We start from the raw sequence: 20,588 nt of genomic DNA, 5'->3' as shown, positions 1-20,588 counted from the left end.
ACAACATAATATCACCTTCCCCTTTTTGCTAGATCTTTGTGGCTCAATATGACTAAATCCAGTTGCTGTCCTGATCAGTTGGCTTCCTACAAGTATTCCATGGTTACTTGGCTACCCAGGTTTGTTGCTATGCATTCCATTCTAGGCCATCTGAAAAAAGTCACACTATATTAACGAACATGTACACACAACAGAAAAAGTTTATGGCCCACTCTCCTATTTTGTAAAAATTTTCTTCCTGCTTCTTGATGTTCAAAGTGAAATGCTGACAAGTAGGAGCAATATTCAGTGTTCAGCAGTCAACCCCAAAGGCCCTTTCCCTCTAGGCCCATTCCCAAGACATATCTGGATCCACCACAACACTCCCCAGGACAGTTTGGATAAAGCTTGCCATGAGATCTGGAAGAGAGTCCAAGGTCTCCCTGAGGAACTACAGCCCAAATCTTCATCACCTCTTCTGCAGGTTAGCTGTCACCCTATCACCTCTTCAGAGGCTCTACTACAAGAAGACAGCAGTAGTACTCACAACAGTTCTCAAAAAGAGTGAGTGTTTTTGTTATTTTTTAAAAAATGCTTTTTTTAATAAAATGAGAATAGACTTCTTTCCAAAGATATTGTCCTGTAGAAGATTTACCTAACTAGAGATCTCATACAATGACTGAGTTGGGAAAAAAGAGGCATATTTTTTTTTATAAAACCCTAAACAGAGCCATTGGGGGCCTGAAAGGATTTCACTTGGTGTGTCCACAATAGTTGTGATAGACAGTTGAGTAATAATCCCTGGAGCCTCAACTTATGGACCCTTCAAAGAATGACTAAACTGAATGATAAATAAACAGTCATGGTGAATGTAATTCAGAATACCTATTGTAGAGCTAGTTTGGTCTAGTGGTTAAGGAACCTGGTTTGATATCAGGAGATGGTGTTGCAGTCCAACTCTAGGCATGAATACTGGCTAGGTAACTTTAAGCCAATAATGAGACAGTGAGTTCTAATTCTGCCATAGATAAGAAAGCTGTCTGGGTAACTTTGAATCAATAACCAGGGAGCTGCGAGTTCTAGTCCTATCTTAAATATGAAAGTTGGTTGGATGACTTTGGACCAGTCATTCCCTATAGCCCAACTTTGCCCAGATTCGCCTGGTACGCCAGTTGCGCCCCTTTCTGGACCGAGATGCCCTACGCACAGTCACCCACGCACTCGTTACCTCCCGTATAGTTACTGCAATGCTCTCTACATGGGGCTGCCCTTAAAGACCACCCGGAGGCTTCAGCTGGTGCAGAGTGTGGCTGCACGGGTAGTGATGGGAGCATCCCGATACTCCCATATTACACCCCTCCTGCGTGAGCTGCATTGGTTACCGGTTGCCCTCCGGGTGAGATTTAAGGTGCTGGTACTTACCTTTAAAGCCCTACATGGCTTAGGCCTGGGATACTTGCAGGACCATCTGCTGCCGGGAACGAATTCCCATCACCCAGTACGCTCACACAGAGAAGGCCTCCTCAGGGTACCGTCGGCTAGACAATGTCAGCTGGCGACCCCCAGGGGGAGAGCCTTCTCTGTGGGAGCGCCAGCCCTGTGGAACCAGCTCCCCCATGAGCTTCGGATGGCCCAAGATCTCCAGTCCTTTCGCCGCGGCCTCAAAACACTCCTTTTCCACCTGGCTGACCTGGACTGACAGGGATTTTAATTATGTTTTTAATTTTTTAACTCTAATTTTAATTTATTTTAATTTTAATTTTATTGTACAGAGGCCTTTAATTTTAATTTTATCTTAACTTCTGTATTTATTGTATGTTATTGTTGTTAGCCGCCCTGAGTCCTTCGGGAGATAGGGCGGCATATAAGTCCCAATAATAAATAAATAAATAAAAATAAACTCACCTCAGAGGGTTGTTGTGGAGAAAAATAGGAGAAGGAAAGTTTATTAGCTATGTTTGCCTCCCTGGCTTCTATAAAAATAATGATGGTGGGATAAAAAAAATACCTAATTTTAAACAATCCAATATTATTATTTCATTTAGGAAAAAAAATAGGATGCAGGTAAACCTTTTTAAGGAAGTTTTACAATAATCATAAACACTGAATGCAAAAAATCAGAATACATAGCTTGGAACCTGAATATTTCACAATCACTTTTTCTCTTGCCTTCCCACCCAGAAGAAATACTTTGTTATCAAATGCATAAACATTCACACCTAAATAGAGAATAATTTCGATAAAAGTGCCCCAACTGTAAAATAGTCTCCCTGTTCAGTTACACTTGATGTGGAATCTTCTTAGCTTTTAGCGTCAGCTGTAAAGCTATTTATCTGACCAAGCTATTGGTTGAACTTATGTTTCTTGGTCATTTAGTATATTGCTCTTGCTTTTATGATGCTATTTTTTAGGCTTTAAGTAGTGTGATATTTTTTTTTACCATTTTATTGGTTCTGTTGTATTGTATGTCATTTGGGGATTACTTTTAATGGAAAGTGGGAGAATGCTTTTATAATGAATAAAATAAAAATAACATTAAAAACCACTCAAGAAAATCTAGAGAAAACAAATAGGCCACCTAATTTATAGGCAATTCTGATATACCGAGAATGGTTTCTTGTTTAAAAGAGAAGTATGTCATATATCTTTCATTTTTAGTAGTCAAATAGCTTTTGCAATCCCTCTACCAAAACACACAAACGAACAAAACCGAACATCAAACAATCAAATGAGTAGTAGATAATTTATCTCCCCAACTTTGGAAGTTTTTCCTGACACTCTGGGGGGATCTGTGCACAAGTGAGTGTGTGTATCCAATTCAGATTGTTTGATAATTTTGATTTAATTTTTCTCTGGAATCATAGAAAAGCAATGTCTTAATGGAATTAATGCAATTAATGGAAAGGATCAAAAAGCACAATGAACAAGATTAAAAAAGAATTACAAATGTGATTCTTCTAATGTAATGGACATTCTACCCAACTTGCAAATGCTTTCACAGCAGTTTACAGCCTCATGTTGACATAAATCCATGTCTGAGATTATGCAAGCAGCTAGAGGATGCATCAGTACAGGTCTTAAATTAAAAAAGAAGCAAAATAAGTCTTTCATAGAGGAAAATGAATGAAACTTATAGAGGAGCATTATAAGGAATATCTGAGGAGACAGGCAAGAAATTTTGTCAAAATTCCAATAAAATAGATATCTTTGAGAACAGTCATAAAGCAAAAAAAAGTATGAATAAATTTGTAAGTGACCATTAAACAGAAAGATGTGGAGTTATCCTGCTGAACAGGATGTTGAACGCTAATAGTGTTGCTCAGATAACGTATATGTGTGTGGTGTACACTTCAGTAGAATCAGTCAACTGCCTTGGACAATTGATTGGGCAATGAATTGTTAAATCATTTCTGCTGTACATTTTTACTATCTAGGAGGAGGAAACATCCCATCAGATCTTCTGCCTTAATGCCAAAATAACTAATCTAGTCTTGGGGTAGGCAAATGTAGAACTTGCTGTTTTACCCGGGCACAAATAAGCTAGAATTTGGGGAGAGTTTAATATTGTTTTGGTATAAAGAATTTATCAAATTCTTTCTAAGTCTATATGTGAAATAAATTGTAGCTTCCCTTTAACGATTTCCAGATTTTTATAATGCAAAATACATTTATCTATCCCTGAATATGATCATCTAAGCATTAGGGAACTGCATTGATTAGGCAGTTTATTAAGAAGAACAGGGTACAACAATACATATATTCTAATATATACCGTAAGTATGCAAATTGATAAAATCTGTCCAAATATATTTACAAATGTTTTTGAGACTTCCCTTGATCTGATAAGCAACGTGGAAATACTGATGATCATTAAAGTGAAGAATTTTTTTTTCCACCCGAAACAGCAAGAAAACTATATTGAATTTTCCTCTTCATATTTAAGCTGTACATTTTAGCCACTGATATAGATTAGGTAAATATGTTTAGATTGTGGTAACACCATGATTAAAATATGTATAATCAATTTTTAAATGGTGTTTGTGTTACTCTGTTTATCAACATTCTGCATTACATAGAAACACATGCATATTTGCATATTTGCTTCTCACACAAGAATTTTTTTCATTCATTCCCTACCATTCAGTTTGAACTGAAGAAGCTTGTTGGATGAGAAGTGAAAGATTTTCAAAAAACCAAAACCCAAAACAAGAAAGTCCAGTTGCCTTTGGGACAATGACTGAATATGTTCTTTCCGCATCAGTTTGTATTTTTTTAAAAAGTCTTCATGAAAATGCATTCTTGAATAAGTTCTTCTCTAATATGCACATTATTTTTCCAAGCAATTTGCTTTTAATACTGGACTTTCACAGACCTTTCCCATAATGTGTGCACTTTATATGTGGTTTTTTTTAATGAAAGCATTGCATGACAGAATTTGGAGAAGTGTGAAAAATGAAGACATTTGCATTCCACTTTGTACATTAGCTCAGGAAGTCTAACATTTATATTGAAAAGTGACCCAAACATTTTCCCCCCTAACCCTAATGATTAGAGATGCTTCTCTTTTGGCAACAGCTGCCATCAGCTTATCTAAAAGCAGACCTGAATAATTCAAAAAGTATGGAGCTGTTTAGCAAAATGAAATCATAGCCATCTGCCTTCGGTGAATCTACTTAATTCTCTAGAGGCCAGGAGTATGCATGTTATTCCTAATACATTGGAGGAATGATAAAATATGAATGCAATAAGCAATAATGCAAGTGTAGTATGAAACATTTACAGCTTAGGGGAAGAAGATCTATGTTCTTTGTACAAGTTCCTCAATCCAATTCCTGCCATCTCCACGTTAAAATGGGAAATATTTCTGTTCTGCAGAGCTCCTACTGTAGTCATAAAAGCAGAAAATGCAGTGCTAAAAAATTACCATATGTGAGGCAGTTGTGAGTTCTATTCTACTTGGGTGACTTTGGCCAATCACAGAAGACCATGAGTTCCAGTCCTGCCTTAGGCATGAAAGCCAGCTGGGTGACTTTGGGCCAAACACCAGTAGATGGTGAGTTTTAGTCCTGTTATAGACATGAAAGCTAGTTTGGTGACTTTGGGGCAGACCCTCTCTCCTAGTCCAACTCAGTTCAAAGGACAACTTGCCATTCCCAACTTGTCATGGCTTTCTCACTGCTGTTAACTTGCCACAGTCATTTTTCCATAGCCAACCTGGCACGGCCATCTCACTGTAGCCATCTCACCATAGCCAACTCACCGTTGAACAACTCTCTGCAGGACAATCCATGCAGGATAACTCAAAGCAACAAAGGTTATTCACCACTGTTTCTTCTACCTTATTTCCATTTTTGTCAATAGAAATAATGTTCAAAAACAGTGGTACATAATATTTATCATGTTGAGTTATCCCATATGGAATTGTCCTGTGGTGAGTTGTCCAAAAATGAGTTGTCTCACAGCAAGTGGTCTGCCATGAGATGGCCGTGGCAAGTTGGCCAAGATGAGTTGGCTGCAGCAAGTTGTCCCATTCCATCACAGGATTGTTGTTTTGGGGAAAACAGGAGGAGGAAGGAGAAATATGTATGCTTCTGCCTTGAGTTATTTATAAACACAACAAAGACATGATTTTAAAATCTAAAATCTGTTGTTCTTCCTATAACACTTTGCATACTCAATATACAGTTATTATTTCAATAGACAAAATGCTACATATATATTATATTATATTATATTATATTATATTATATTATATTATATTATATTATATTATATTATATTATATTATATTATATTATATTATATTATATTATATTATTATATTATTATATTACATTATATTATATTATATTATATTATATTATATTATATTATATTATATTATATTATATTATATTTATTATATTTATTATTATATTATATTATATTATATTATATTATATTATATTATATTATATTATATTATATTATATTATTATATTATGTTATTATATTATATTATATTATATTATTATATTATATTATTATTCACAAATCAGGAAACATCAGAATAGTCCAAAGAGAGCTAGTGTTGAATAGTGATAAAGTAATAGACTAGAAATGGGGAAACCCAGATTCAGGTCCATTCTCAGTAATGGAAGCTAACTGACTTCTAAGCCCAAACTCAAGTTTCAGAATATACAGTTTTCAGGTCATTTAAAAATGCCAGTTCAGGGTTAAAATGACCTATTTTGAGATTTATTTTTTTATGACTGGGACATTCAGAATGATGCCATTTGAAATAACTAAGCATTATTTCAAAATGATTTGCTTTGTTTTGAGGTCAAGATGCATTTTGTTTTGAATCCGAAAGAATTGAAACAGGTGTTTCAAAGTTGAAATATTTCAAGATGAAAATTCAACCCCTGAATAGTATATGTAATTATTATAATATCCCTCTGTTGATTTACTTTTGGTAAAAAATGAAGGGTCTAAAATGTGCTGGACAATGGCAGGAGGAAAAGTATTGCACTCTCTTAGATTTATAAAACATTTGTTGATGCTCACTTTTCTACTAGCTCTGGAACACTGATGTGATATTATTTCTCCTTTATTACATGGATCAGCATTACAAATAAAGAAATTGCTACTGAAAACCCATTTCCCAAAAGTATTATGTAACAATAAGGCAACATATCCAAGAGTAAGTTTTGCAGAACTGTATGGCTTGTTAAAATGTTTTGCAACTTGAAATGTAACTAAAAAATCCTGTAAAAGATAATGTATCTACAATTTATCTGGTCCTCAAATTTGGGAATAAGGGGGAAGATCAAAGCATGCCTCAGAATATCATAAAATAGGGAAGATATGGGCAAGAGTTTCTACCTTCCTAGAGCCACTAAGACAAAGTTTCTGAGAATAAACAGTGCAAAGGGAAGAATATGTTTCTAAAAGCTTGCCTACACTTACTAAGACTGTGAAGATACCCCATGGTAGTTTGTGGCAGTCTTGCATTTGGTGGTACAATTCAAAGCATTAACCAAGACTATGTAATTCTGGTATGACATCAAATGATGGAAAATTACTTGAATATACCTAATGGCAGTGGATAGGTTTGGAGAATCCTAAAAACTGGTCCAGAAGTTAGGATGTACCTCATCAGATAATTCTCAGCCCAAGTTTCAGGTAGCTCCAATACTAAACTTGTTGCCAACCCCGAATTCCAATTTTCATTCTAGATTGAAAACTAATTTAAATTTCAAAAATTGTCCATTGCTTGTCACTTAATTGTACTACAATAGAAATAAATTGTTCAAACCACTTGAGCAATCTACACTATTAGTTAATGTGCAGCCTTTTTCACTCTTTTTTCACCCTTCAAGGTTTTTTTCCAACTGTACTTAGAAGAAAAAGGCAGTGCAATTACCTAAAAGTGCAATATAGTTTGTCTTACTTTGAAACAGAAACAAGTAAAAATTATAGTTTTGTAGCTAAAAAAGTGAGTGAAAAATTTCTAATCCTATATTCTTCCGTGATTCTGCCCCATCTTAAACAAAAAACTCCAAGCACAAATATCTTAGAAAACATTTTGCTACAGAATTCTCCTTTTCTCCCCATCAGTTTGAAGACATTTTGATTTAAAAATATTTGAAAGAAGAAAATTCCACAGAGATCTGTAATATCAGAATATGAGCTCCTTGCACTTGTTTAGAAAAAAAAAGCAAATGCATATCAAATGAATGGCATATCTTGTACACTCCTCTGTTTCCAGCCCCTTGTAATCTTTTTACACTTTCTTTTCATCATTTAAATCTAAAGAAAGAAATTCCAAGGAAATACCTTCCGGGGGTCTTTTCATTCAAGATACCATTAAGGAAGAGTTTTCCCCATGAAAAACTAATATTTATCGGTTTTTAATTTCCTGTAGAAAATTACTCATTTATTTCTCTGCCTTAATTAATCATTAAGGCTACAGCCTTCATCTTCTCATCAGATTTCAAACTGTCCCTTGCTGAAACTTTTGGGGAAAAATAAAAATAGTGGAAGCATTTGTCAAGAGTTTTCCCACTCTTATTTGAACTTTTCAGCTCTTGTTACTGGCCCAAGGCTATACAAAGAAGAAAACACAATCCAAGGGAAGGGGGCTGCCCCTACCCTATCAAAATCCATCACTGTTGATCCAACTGATGAGACAAAGGGATCAGGAACAAGAGGCATAAAGTTAGTATTAATCATGCAGACATCCCATTGCAGGGAATAAATTGCATGTCATTTATCTTTTACCTTTAGATCAACAAAACACCCATTGAGTCATTGGGGAGACAGAAAAACTTTGATTCAGTTTCATAATTCAGCCTGAGTTAACTCAATATATAGATTCACCTCAATCATTTTATAAGTGAAATTTTGAACTGAATTTTTGCACAGCCTGTCTCTAACCCTGTGTCTCTGAACATCCTATTTTAATCTTTGAATGAGTTAATACAATATGCTGAATTCTAAAACCAATTTAGATGAAGAGAATTTCTGTGTTCATGGAACACACTATGCTCAAAACAAATACATCACAGGATTACCATAGGGGCCTCAAACTCTACCAAGTAATTTCCTTTTGCAAGCAACAATATTTTGTAGCAGCTATTATATTATTACACTATTATCCATCATTTTAATCATTGTCTATCCACCGCAGGATGAAGGCCTCTTCTGCATGTTTCCAACCAATATGGTCCTGAGCTTTCTTTTGCCAATTGGGCCCGCAATACTCGCTGATGTCGTCAATCCATCTTGTTTTAGCTCTCTTTCCTGGATGCTTTTTATCAAGTGGGATCCATTCTATGACTGGTTCAGTCCACCTGCCATCAGTTCTTCTTGCTCTGTGACCAGCTCATTTCTACTTCAATTCTTTGACTCTCTTGATGATATCTTATACTTTCATTTGTTCTCTAATTCACATGCGGGTCTATCTTGTCTTGTAATACTGAGCATATATCTTTCCATAGCTCTTCGTACCACTCATAGCTTTTGTATAGATTGTGAGGCTAGTGTCCATGTTTCACTGGCATATGTTAGAGCAGGTAGTTCACACTGATCAAAAACTTTTCTCTTCAGGCATCGGGGGAGTTTGTTCTTGAAAATTACATTTAGCTTGCCAAATGCCTGCCAACCACATTTAACGTTCCATTCAATTTCCTTTATTGTATCACCTTCCATTGAGATCCATTGGCCAAGGTATATGTAGTGATCTACTATGTCTAGATGATGATGATGATGATGGTTGTTGTTATTATTGTTGTTGTTTTTGGAAGGGACCTTTGAGGTCTTCTAGTCCAACCCCCTGCTCAGGCAGGAAACCCTACACCGTTTCATATTTATAATATTATTCTATTATTAAATTGTTCTGTAAGGCCAACACATGAAACATCACATAGAAAAACAGGAAAGGAAGTACTCCAGGGAGAAGAACATCATGGCACAAGTGCCTAATGCCTCATCTTGACCTAGCTTGGCTGATTTCTCAGGTTTTAGTCAGCTGGCCATGCAGTTCTCATAGCCTCTTATACCAAGCAGCATCATTGTCAAAGGAAGGAAGGAAGGAAGGAAGGAAGGAAGGAAGGAAGGAAGGAAGGAAGGAAGGAAGGAAGGAAGGAAGGAAGGAAGGAAGGAAGGAAGGAAGGAAGATCTGCTCAGCAAGGAGAGAGAGAGAAAAAAGAAAAAGTAAGATTTGGGCAGTTCTTAGTGGAATAGGTTTCCTAAAATATATCATTACATATAAACATAGTAATAAAACCAAATATTTCCAGGTAATTTATTTTATTTATTTTAATTCCATTTATATCCCGCCCTTCTCCGAAGACTCAGGGCGGCTTACAAGCTTAGCAGTAGCCTTCATTCTATGTATATGCCTGCTTATTAGGGCTTTCACACACACCCCAAGCGGCATTATTACAAAGTCAGCTTATTGCCCCCAACAATCTGGGTCCTCATTTTACCTACCTCGGAAGGATGGAAGGCTGAGTCAACCTTGAGCCTGGTGGGATGCAAACCTGCACTAATTGCAGGCAGCTGGTGTTACTTAAGGAGGCATTAGCCCACTGCTCCACCAAGGCTCTTAAAAATTGCTGTCAACTTTGTGGCCAAAGTGAAATATCTGTTTCACAATAAATGGGTTTTTTTAAAAAAATATTGAATACATTTATGTTTAATGGCATGCTGTGATATTCTTTGCTTTCAACTTGCTGGAGACATTTCTATCAATGTACAAAATGGCTTCAGCATTCCACTCCTCAGATTAATGAACTAATCTTCATGTGGCATTTGTGATGACTTCAGATTGAGGCTCCTGGCTTATCATCCATGACTGTTCCCACAATATACTGACCCATGAAGAAAACATTACTTTTAGAACCAGTGAGGTGAGGGAAAAATGCAACCAGAAAAGATTCCTAATGTTAAATGATAGGACATTTTAACCTTAATGTAATGAAATATCACCTCAGCACAGAAATAGATGAATACATTTCTTAAATTTTATCCCTTTGTAACTATGAGAATTTAAAAGAAAAAAAGAAAACCCTCACACTAAGCAACAGAAAATACCTTGAGCTAAGAAAACAAATCTTTATTTGTTAAAAAGATTCCAAAGTCCTTTCAAATTGAACTTGAAGCAGATCATTTGCATAAGTCAATATGTTGAAATAATTAAAGGCCACCAGATCATGGTATACACAAGGTGTAATCTTGGCCCTAAATGCTACTACAGATGATAAATTGAAGGGACACATTCTATATTCGGCAGGAAAGTGTGGGGTAGGACCTTGATCTTGATTTAGAGGAACCATAATGAATTGAGGGCATCTACAATGTATACTTGTGCTTCTAAGGTCAGAAAATTATAAAATGAGAAAGTAAGAATCCTTTTCATTTTATTCAATGAAATTTAATCTCATGCCTCACTGGATGATAACTGGGATTTCTTTTTTTCTTTTTTACCCCCTTCAAGATATGGACAGCATGGTAGTTCATTTTTCATTTTCATCAGGTCTGAATGAAGTAAAAAAATATCTAACTTTAAATATTTGTTCGCAATTTCAAGAAAAATCTGGCTAGTTTGCGGAACTCATATTAAGTCAGAGAAAGATAGTTCAGGACACATGTAATTCAGGATCTGTGCAAAGAAGTTGCTCAGCAAAACCTTTTAGCAAGAATGAAAAAATGTTATAATATTTGACACACTTGCACAACTGCTTCAAAAGCTTTCCCTGAATATGTATAAACTATACACTTCATTGGTCTGGCAAAGTAGGGAACTACCAGAGGACTGGAAGAGAGCTGATGTAGTTCCCATATTCAAAAACGGGGAAAAATAGATCCAGGAAACTACAGACCTATCAGCCTCACCTCAATACCTGGGAAGATTCTGGAAAGATAATCAAACAACAAATCAGCGAACACCTTGATGCAAACAAAGTTATCACTAAAAGCTAACATGGGTTTGTCAAAAACAGATCATGCCAGACAAATCTTATTGCATTCTTTGACCAAGTGACAAAACTAGTGGACCAGAGGAATGCTGTAGATATAATTTACTTGGACTTCAGTAAATTACATTTGATAAAGTAGATCACAACCTACTACTTGATAAGATAGAAAAATGTGGGTTAGATAGCATCACCACCCGATGGATTTGTAGCTGGCTGACAGGCCGTACTCAGCGTGTGGTCCTCAATGGAACTGCATCTACAAGGAAGGAAGTCTGTAGTGGGATGCCCCAGGGCTCTGTTCTGGGCCCAGTGCTCTTCAACATCTTCATCAACGATTTGGATGAGGGGATAGATGGGGAACTCATAAAATTTGCAGATGACACCAAGCTGGCAGGAATAGCCAATACTCCAGAAGATAGGCTTAAGATACAGGAGGATCTGGACAGACTTGAACACTGGGCACTATCTAACAAAATGAAATTCAATTGTGAAAAAAGTAAGATTCTACATTTAGGCAGGAAAAATCAAATGCACAGGTATAGTATAGGTGGTACCTTGCTCAATAGTAGTAACTGTGAGAGAGATCTCGGAGTCCTAGAGGACAATCACTTCAATATGAGCCAGCAGTGTGCTGCAGCTGCCAAAAAAGCCAACACAGTGCTAGGCTGTATTAACACAGGGATAGAATCAAGATCACGTGAAGTACTAATACCACTTTACAATGCCTTGGTAAGGCCACACCTGGAATACTGCATCCAGTTTTGGTCACCACGATGTAAAAAAGATGTCGAGACTCTAGAACAGACATGTCAAACACAAGCCCCGGGGGCCGGATCCAGCCCGTGAAGTGGTTTCATGTGGCCCGCAAAACCATCCTGGAAACAGTGAGGGAACGGCCCCCACTGCCTTGGCCCTGGCCCAGAGACCCTCCTTCTGCCAGAGACCCTCAGATCTGTCCCACTCCTGCCCAGGCCCCCATAGACACCCTTGATGTGAATAATGTAGAGCTGGCTATGCCCACCCACTAGGCCATATGCACTCTAGCCATGCCCACCCACTAGGCCACACCCACCCTGGCCACACCCACCCGGCCCCCTGAGGGCAACCGTAATGCTGATGTGGCCCTCAATGAAATTGAGTTTGACACCCCTGCTCTAGAAAGAGTACAGAGAAGATCAACAAACATGATTGGGGTAAAAAGGTAAAGGTAAAGGTTCCCCCGCACATGTGTGCTAGTCGTTTCCGACTCTAGGGGCCGGTGCTCATCTCCGTTTCATAGCCGAAGAGCCAGCGCTTGTCCGAGGACATCTCCGTGGTCATGTGGCCGGCATGACTAGACGCCAAAGGCGCACGGAACGCTGTTACCTTCCCACCGTAGTGGTCCCTATTTTTCTACTTGCATTTTTACATGCTTTCGAACTGCTAGGTGGGCAGAAGCTGGGACGAGTAACAGGCGCTCACTCTGCTACGCGGCACTCGGGATTCGACCCGCCAAACTGCCGACCTTCCGATCGACAAGCTCATGATTGGGGTACTGGAGGCTAAAACATATAGGGAAACGTTGCTGGAATTGGGTATGTGTAGTTTAATGAAGAGAAGGGTGAGGGGTGACATGATAGCAGTGTTCCAATATCTCAGGGGCTGTCACAAAGAAGAGGGAGTCAAGCTATTCTCCAAAGCACCTGAAAGCAGGACAAGAAGCAATGGATGGAAACTAGTCAAGGAGAGAAGCAACCTAGAACTAAGGAGAAACTTCCTGACAGTTAGAACAACTAACCAGTGGAACAACCTGCCTCCAGAAGCGGTGAATGCTCCAACACTGGAAGTTTTTAAGAAGAGACTGGCCAGCCATTTGTCTGAAATGGTATAGGGTTTCCTGCCTGAGCAGGGGGTTGGACTAGATGACCTCCAAGGTCCCTTCCAACTTATTATTATATTATTATTATAAAGTATAGAGCTACAAAGTATAGTAAAGTGTAAACCTACAAACAACTTGGAACAACCTTTGAAGAAGCACAAGAGTCTTATTATGGAATTTACTGCATGCTCAGCTTTCTGCCTACTCAATACTTTTGGCAATATGAATAACTGAGATGGCTCCCACACCACAAAATGGTAACAAAAAACAAAACAAAACAAAACACCCAGTAGGTACCAGAGAATTAAAAGGATTGCATTCCCCCGTTTAGTTTCCAATATAGCTCATCTATCAATATGTCTAAGGTAGTGCAGCAAAGCAGACTACTAATAGTATCCTTACACTTCTGCAGCTACCCAAACTTAGCAGCAAATGCCCACTGCATCGTGTGGTATGTCAATGGACAGAATAGGAAAGATTGATTCCCATTTTTTCCTCTTAGCTAGGATTTGATTATTTAATGTATTTATTTATTTGCTGCCCGTCTCATAGCCAATGACTCTGGGCAGCTTTCAGCATTAAAATCTTAATAAATAAATATCTTTAAAAGAATAAAAGTAGAAATCCCAATCAAGATAAAATACAGTTAAAATATAGTTAAATTCTACATACCAGGTTAGCACTTATATCCAGGATGAAATTCTGGGAAATAGATGAAGTCCCAGAATTCTCCTGGTTGAAAACAGGATCTTTAACTTAGGTCATCTATCATTCTTCATTGTAATCTAGACTTTTCTGGATAAAGTCTAATTTTCATGAAAAGGAAGGTGCTCCTCTTTCCATGCTATAGTCAGGTTGCATCCTCCCATTGTGTCTCCCTCAACAAGTTACTATATAGGTTTGCTTCCAAGTGAACCTTTATTTCTCATCTTCTTACATCTGTCAAACATATCCCACAATAACAAGCAACAGTTAATAACAACCAGCAAAAAAATAGTTCTGCATCTCATAGAGTTTGAGTTGCAATGCTCATTCAAGAAGAACATTCAGGTTGGCCCAAAGAACCTTCCAAAGGGACGGTGGATCTTCCCTTTAGCAGTGACCTCATCGCATAAAGGAAACATTTGTTTTAGACCAGAGAGGAGGAGGAGGAGGAGGAAACCTCTGTGTAGAAAGGCTCCACCTGAATGTTTCTTCAGTTACTTCATCCCACAAAGCCAGCTAGAAACAGATATTCCGCAGCTTCTCTCCCAAAGATTGCTTCCAAAAGCCTCAACTGCTGTTATGTTCAAGGAGATGATCTTCACTCATACCAAATTGCTTTGCAAAGCACTTCTTTATTATTCAAAAGCCAATTACAATATGGCCAAATAATTTAAAATGCAAAATCAGGAGAGCTTTAAACTATTAAAAATCTTTAGGAAGAGACATGCTTCCATTACACAAAGTTGAACCATTTGTCCATTTAACACAAAATACTATTTGCTTGCACTTTCTATTACATCAAGCAGAGCTAGAACTCTCTTATCACCTGCTGGCTGAGATTTCCAACTCATCTCTGATTCTGCTGTAGAGCATGGTTGGGCGACCTCCAGGCTAAACTTGCCCCTGAACCTCTTTTTTTTTGTTGTTGTTATAGCTGATGGGAATTGTACTGTCAAAATCTGTTAATAAATGCTAAAAATAGACATATTAGTTTCTGCCAATTTGGGGCAGGAAAGCTGAACACCAGACAAACTATTTGACAGGCTTTTTAAAAAAACACACTTCCAATTACCCCAAACAATAGATAAAATAGCCCATTCAAGTAATGTCATCATATCTTTCCCCCATGACTTTAGGCCATACAGAGAGTATCAAAGCAATTGTCTTCCCCAGGCAGGACAAGCTGCCTGTCCCTTCTGTGAACACTTCATTCAAATGATTTGGTCTGCAAAATAATTATAAACGTAAAAGGCAAGATATCAGGATCAATCTCCATGGGGAGAATATTACAAGGAGAGGATTCTGCCATGCAAATAAATAAATGAATGAATGAATGAATAAATAAATAAATAAATAAATAAATAAATAAATAAATAAATAAATAAATAAATAAATAAATAAATAACAACAGTTTTATGGTTGTTATCTATTTCATTTTTAAAGTTGGAACACTTAGAAAGCAGTTTGAGATGAAGAACTTACATCCTGGGGAAAATCCACAAGACACTTGCAATGATAAAACAAGGGAAGTTCACCTTGGACTCCATGAAGGAAGAACAGGATATAATGTCATTGCTCCTAATAAAAACAAACAGCCAGACATTACAAGGAATATGGAGTCACTCACCTGTGTTGCTCTCTCCCCATGAAAAATTCACTCCTGTGTTGTCTTGACATCATTACACTGTGTTTGAGTAGAAGTGAAGAAATCGTATATATACCTTTCATAAAACAGTGACCTGTAAAAGAGGAGAAGGCTACTTAAGTTGAGATATAATAATCAAGACAAAATGAACTTTGGGACCTTGAATGAGAGGCAGAGAGATATAAGTTTTGGACCTATACGTGATTTCTTTATAGGCCTCTCTACAAAAGATAGGGGAGTAGCCAATCTAGGCATCTGAAGTTAAGCACCATGTCAGCAAATCATCTGGTCCTAGTCCTCAGATCTAGAGGTAAAAGAGGTGTGTATGTTAGTTAAGAGCAACTGTAGTAATTTAGGGGTAAAGCAGAACCTTCTTTTGTTTTGATGATCAGGCATGTATTCCAATCTTGTGTATCCTTTATAAGATATGAAAAAATAGCAGAACAATTTGCTTGTCTCAGTTTGCAGTGTTATTTGAATAAAAATGAACAGAAAATCTGTTCAATTTACAAACTAATAAAGGCTGTTTTAATGGCATAGTGGTGCCATAATTAGAGATAATGAAGTAATATGCAGTTTACTAAGAAATCTGGCATGATATTTATATATAGATAGATAAGTACTTATGCAATGGGTGCTATAATACCAGCTGTTCTGTCTTCAGAGCTTATCATAAAATAAGTAAAATTTTAACAATACTGCTGGGTAATGGCAATTGACAGTGCATGATCAAGCTGGATTGGCATTTTGGAGCAAGTACTTGTTTGTGTTGGCAGATGGTAGCATTCTATAAATCCTTACTAAGACTTCTGGGTTTCTCAAAACACTTACAACTAAAGGATTAATTACTGACCATGAACACTTGGTTAGCCCTTTTCTGTTATGTTTGGTGCAGTTCATTTGCTAGAGCAATTCACTTGATTTTATTCTCCAATGTCTCCTCCTTCTGGATGTAATCTGAGCTGTACTGCCTGTGTTTGATATATACCCAAGTAATAATTGGAAATTACAGTAAAGTAAATTCAGGGAAATAAATTTAAAAAATGAAAATCCTTCATCACTAAACTCCAGCAGAAAATTTGTCCAAAAGGTATCATTTCAACTTCTAGAGTTGGTAATCAAAGTAGTGAATGAAGATAAATTATGGCTGTGAAGGACCTGACTCAGTTAAACCTCTGAAGAAAGCAGAACTCTTGAAATTTGCCTAGTCTCAACAGGAACTTCTATTGGAAGGTACTGATAGCAGGATAGTTAGGTAGGAACTGAGGATTTCCCACATGAAATGTTACATTAAAAGAACCCTTTCAAACCCCACCCCAAATGTCCAACTAGCTGGTTTGAATCAAGCCAATCCATAGGTGTTAAAAGTGGTGTGGGAAAGAACCGATAAAGCACCATTCTCAAGGGTGTCAGGTCTCTCCCCGCCCTCTTCCCATCTGACTTGAGACAAGGCAGATAGCCAGAGGCACATTCCTTTCACACCCCCAAATAAGGTACTTCAAAGAGGATAGAACAAACCAAAGGAAGTACATTGCAGAAGACCCATAGGTCCCCCCCCCCAGAATAGCAGAACCCAAAAAGGAAAGCATAAGGAAGAAATACATTGAGGGTCTGACAGGCTGTCTAGCCTTTAATTCATGAAGTTTTGGTGAAAAATCTAGTTGGGATGGACTCGGATTTTTGGTGACTACAAGGAATGCTTCAATTGTTTCAAGTAGTTTAGAAGTTAACATACAATAAAGACACCTTGAAGTTAGGTTTGACCCCTGGTAGCTTTATGAACATATCCAAGTAATGTTCTTAACAGCAATAGTTGACCACTGCGTACTTCCAGGATGTTTTTTTCAACTTCCTAGACTAGCCTGCAGCCCTGGTATAATTTCCAGGTGCTCCCTTCCTGCTCCATATGTCTATATTAGCCAGATATAAGGAATAATTACAAGCCCCAAATGATGTGGAAATACGGGTAATGGTGACTGGGAACTATGTTTCAGCAGAGATTCCTTCTCTTTCTACATGATTTATTTAAATATAATTCAACAAATATTTCTCTTATTCCTCTGGTCATATCCAAAGTAGTAGACAGAAACATTCCCCCTTTTATTTTTACTAATTCTTATTTAATTTTAATGAAAGAGAAACTAGTTTTCTCATTTCAAAGATCATTTCAGAGAAATTGATAAGCTTCTCACTTAATTGGTTGCAAAGTAGGATTGTGTATGTATTTCACGGAACAATATTTTTCCAGTTATCTGTAGCCTCTCTGGTTTCTCACATTTGTATTAAATCTCAGAAGCAGAGTTAAGATGGAAGTTAACGTTTTTGAGTGACTGTACTATTGCCACTGCTGAGGAGATGCTGTCCTTGGACAATAATTGGAGATTTTCTCCTTACCCAATGTAAATTTTGAAAACAAAATATCTCAATCTATAATTTTTGAGGATTCAGAAAGGCTATTTGTGTTCTGTTTTCCTTATTAGTTATGGAATGCCTTCCTTTGGCAAATTCTTTTAAGTTCTTCATATTCATTTTTTACCACATGTTTGTGTATGAGACATTAAGTAGCCATTCAGAAGTTATCAGCAAACATAGAATGAATCTGCAAAATAAAGCATTTAGTCCCGTCTCCAGGCCATATCATTTAACTTAGTTTCTAATCAGCTGAAATTCAATCTTTGCAACAAGAAGCCGTTTTTATCTATGCAATTTTTCAGTAGCTCCCAGCTTCTCTCAAGATTTCCATCAAACTGTAATTTTTAAAATATGAATTAAGAGGGAAAATGCCCAGCTGGGAGGCAATACCTATGCAACCGTGGTTGTTGGAGAATGCTAAGGAGGATTATTCTGGTAAGTACTTAGATGGGAGGCCTCCAAAATGTTCCAGGGATGCAGACAATGTGGAAGACAAACAATTCCAGGAAAGACTGGAAAGATAAAAATCAATAGATATTCTTGTGATCTCAAGAAAACTTTATGGACATGTCCATGAAATCACCTTAACTTAAAGATAATTTTACTCAGAGGAAAATATATTGAATATGTAACAGGAACTTATGATCCAGAGCTCAAGGAAAGAGAGAGATAATGTAGTGTAGGTTCCATTGCCCACACAGATACCATTTCCTACCACTCTGACTGAATTATTTTATTAATTTAGCCAGCTGACAATTTGACTGGGTGCTGTTAAGAGAACACTCTTAAGAAGATCAGTTATAAATCTCACCCTTTACATATTGTGCTCTACCAAATTACTTATAATCTTGGTTAACAGGCTTTTTGATGATAAGTTGAGCATGTTGGCATGCACTGAGGGAGATGGGCAGTTTCAAAAATCTGATAAATACATAAATGTGCCAATGAAAAGCAAATTATTTTGCAACACAATAGAGTGGGCAAACTCTGAAAATGTGTTAATTCAGAACCAGCTGGGTGAAAAAGATCCTTCACGGGAGACTTCAAGAATAATCCAGTAAAAGTGATACTATCTTTTACCTGTATGTCAAACAAGAATTTTGTTTTGAGGCTCCTGTATAGTATACCACTGTAATACTATTGTTCAGCAAACTCAGTTCTCAAAAAGATTTGCTTTGTTGTTCTGGAAGTGGGTGTTTTGTTTCTGTTTTTATCTTTATTTTCTAAATTGTGGGAAGCTGCTGTATACCAACTTTGACCATTTGTCCACCCAACATGGTCTTCTAGTGTTAGCAATCATTCATCGAGATACTATCCCCAGCTGTATCCGAAAATTCCCTAGGATAAGATCTGATAGTTTTTGCATGAAAATCATGTACATTGCTAATGAGCTACAGCCATTTTCTTACCTAATTTGTAACATGTCATTTATTTATTTATTGGTATGTTACATTGTTTAAATTGAATTAGCAATTCATCTTTCACACAGTGGAAAGATGAGGAGGAAGCCCTTAATAAATCAATCCTATATAAATGTGTTCTTTCTCTTTCACATAGATCTTTGGAAGCCAGCATTTGCAAAGATGAAATATCTCAGCTGGTTGAGCAAGAATATTTGAGCCTTACCCAAGAGAATGCAACAGAGATAGAAATGCAAAGATCTGAAGATGAGAAAGTGGCCCCTGTTGCTTCAATTAAGGCCCCAAATAGCAAGCAGCTTGTCATGCTTTCTGATGGGGACCAGGCATCAGATGAGAAGGATACAATGGAAAATGTCTATAGGGCACTCACTGGAAACAAAAGAGAAGTGAAATTGAAGTCTATTTGTGATGTCCAGTTATCCACCAAGTCTACTGTCACAGGCATTTTACTCCCTGCAAAATTAATCCACAAGAATAACAAAAGTACAGAAAGTGGGACCAATACAATATCTTCCAACACTCAAATTGCCAAGCTCTTGGCTCAGCTCCCACTCAAACGTGTTGAGGCTACCAAAGCTTTGGACAGTAAGTTGGTAACTGAAGAAACCAAGCTCATCAAGGATCTATTGCAAAACAATGTTTTTGGATCTGTGCCCCACAAAGACAGTATCACAAGGCCACCCCCAATTATGACAATAACAGAAAGTCAAGGATCAGGTCAAAAGAAGCAACTCCCGGTGTTTGCCAAGATCTGCTCAAAAACTGAACCTGAACTTGTTGCTGATGGACTCTGTCAAAATCATGGTAAGAACTGTGGACTAACTAATATTAAACTGAGAATATTCAATAAGAACAGACCTAGGAAACATAAAATTTAACGTTGGGCTCAAATCCACCTTATAATTTCTCAAAATATTTCTTTCTCATAGGAAGAAACTTTTACTTTACTATGTTATCCTCAGGAAGCTTAAGAATTTCTAATTTCTTCAGATAGTTTGTTTTTTAAATTTTATTTTTGGAGGTAGCTGAGAGTTCACTTCCAGTGACTGGAAGAGGGCAAGTACCCAGATAATATGTGCAACTCTCTATTTCTCTTCCCCTCCAAC

At 37.2% G+C, this 20,588-nt stretch overlaps 1 protein-coding gene across 1 annotated transcript in view; it reads left to right on the top strand.

The window, feature by feature from the left end:
- Window positions 1–262: 262 nt before the first annotated feature.
- The window catches only part of LOC308671896 (uncharacterized protein C1orf94), a gene marked incomplete at both ends in the record, with an annotated part of 42,440 nt that continues 22,114 nt past the window's right edge, over window positions 263–20,588 (top strand). The window contains 2 exons of the mRNA XM_081334379.1: window positions 263–543; window positions 19,619–20,286. Of these exons, the coding sequence (XP_081190505.1) occupies window positions 263–543; window positions 19,619–20,286 (949 nt within the window). The remainder of the gene's footprint in view (window positions 544–19,618; window positions 20,287–20,588) is intronic.

The sequence above is a fragment of the Vipera berus genome, assembly GCF_964194415.1.
Source record: "Vipera berus genome assembly, chromosome: 9".
Lineage (NCBI taxonomy): Eukaryota > Metazoa > Chordata > Lepidosauria > Squamata > Viperidae > Vipera > Vipera berus.
Note: the sequence above shows the minus strand (reverse complement) of the source record. Positions and strands in the feature narration are given on the sequence as shown.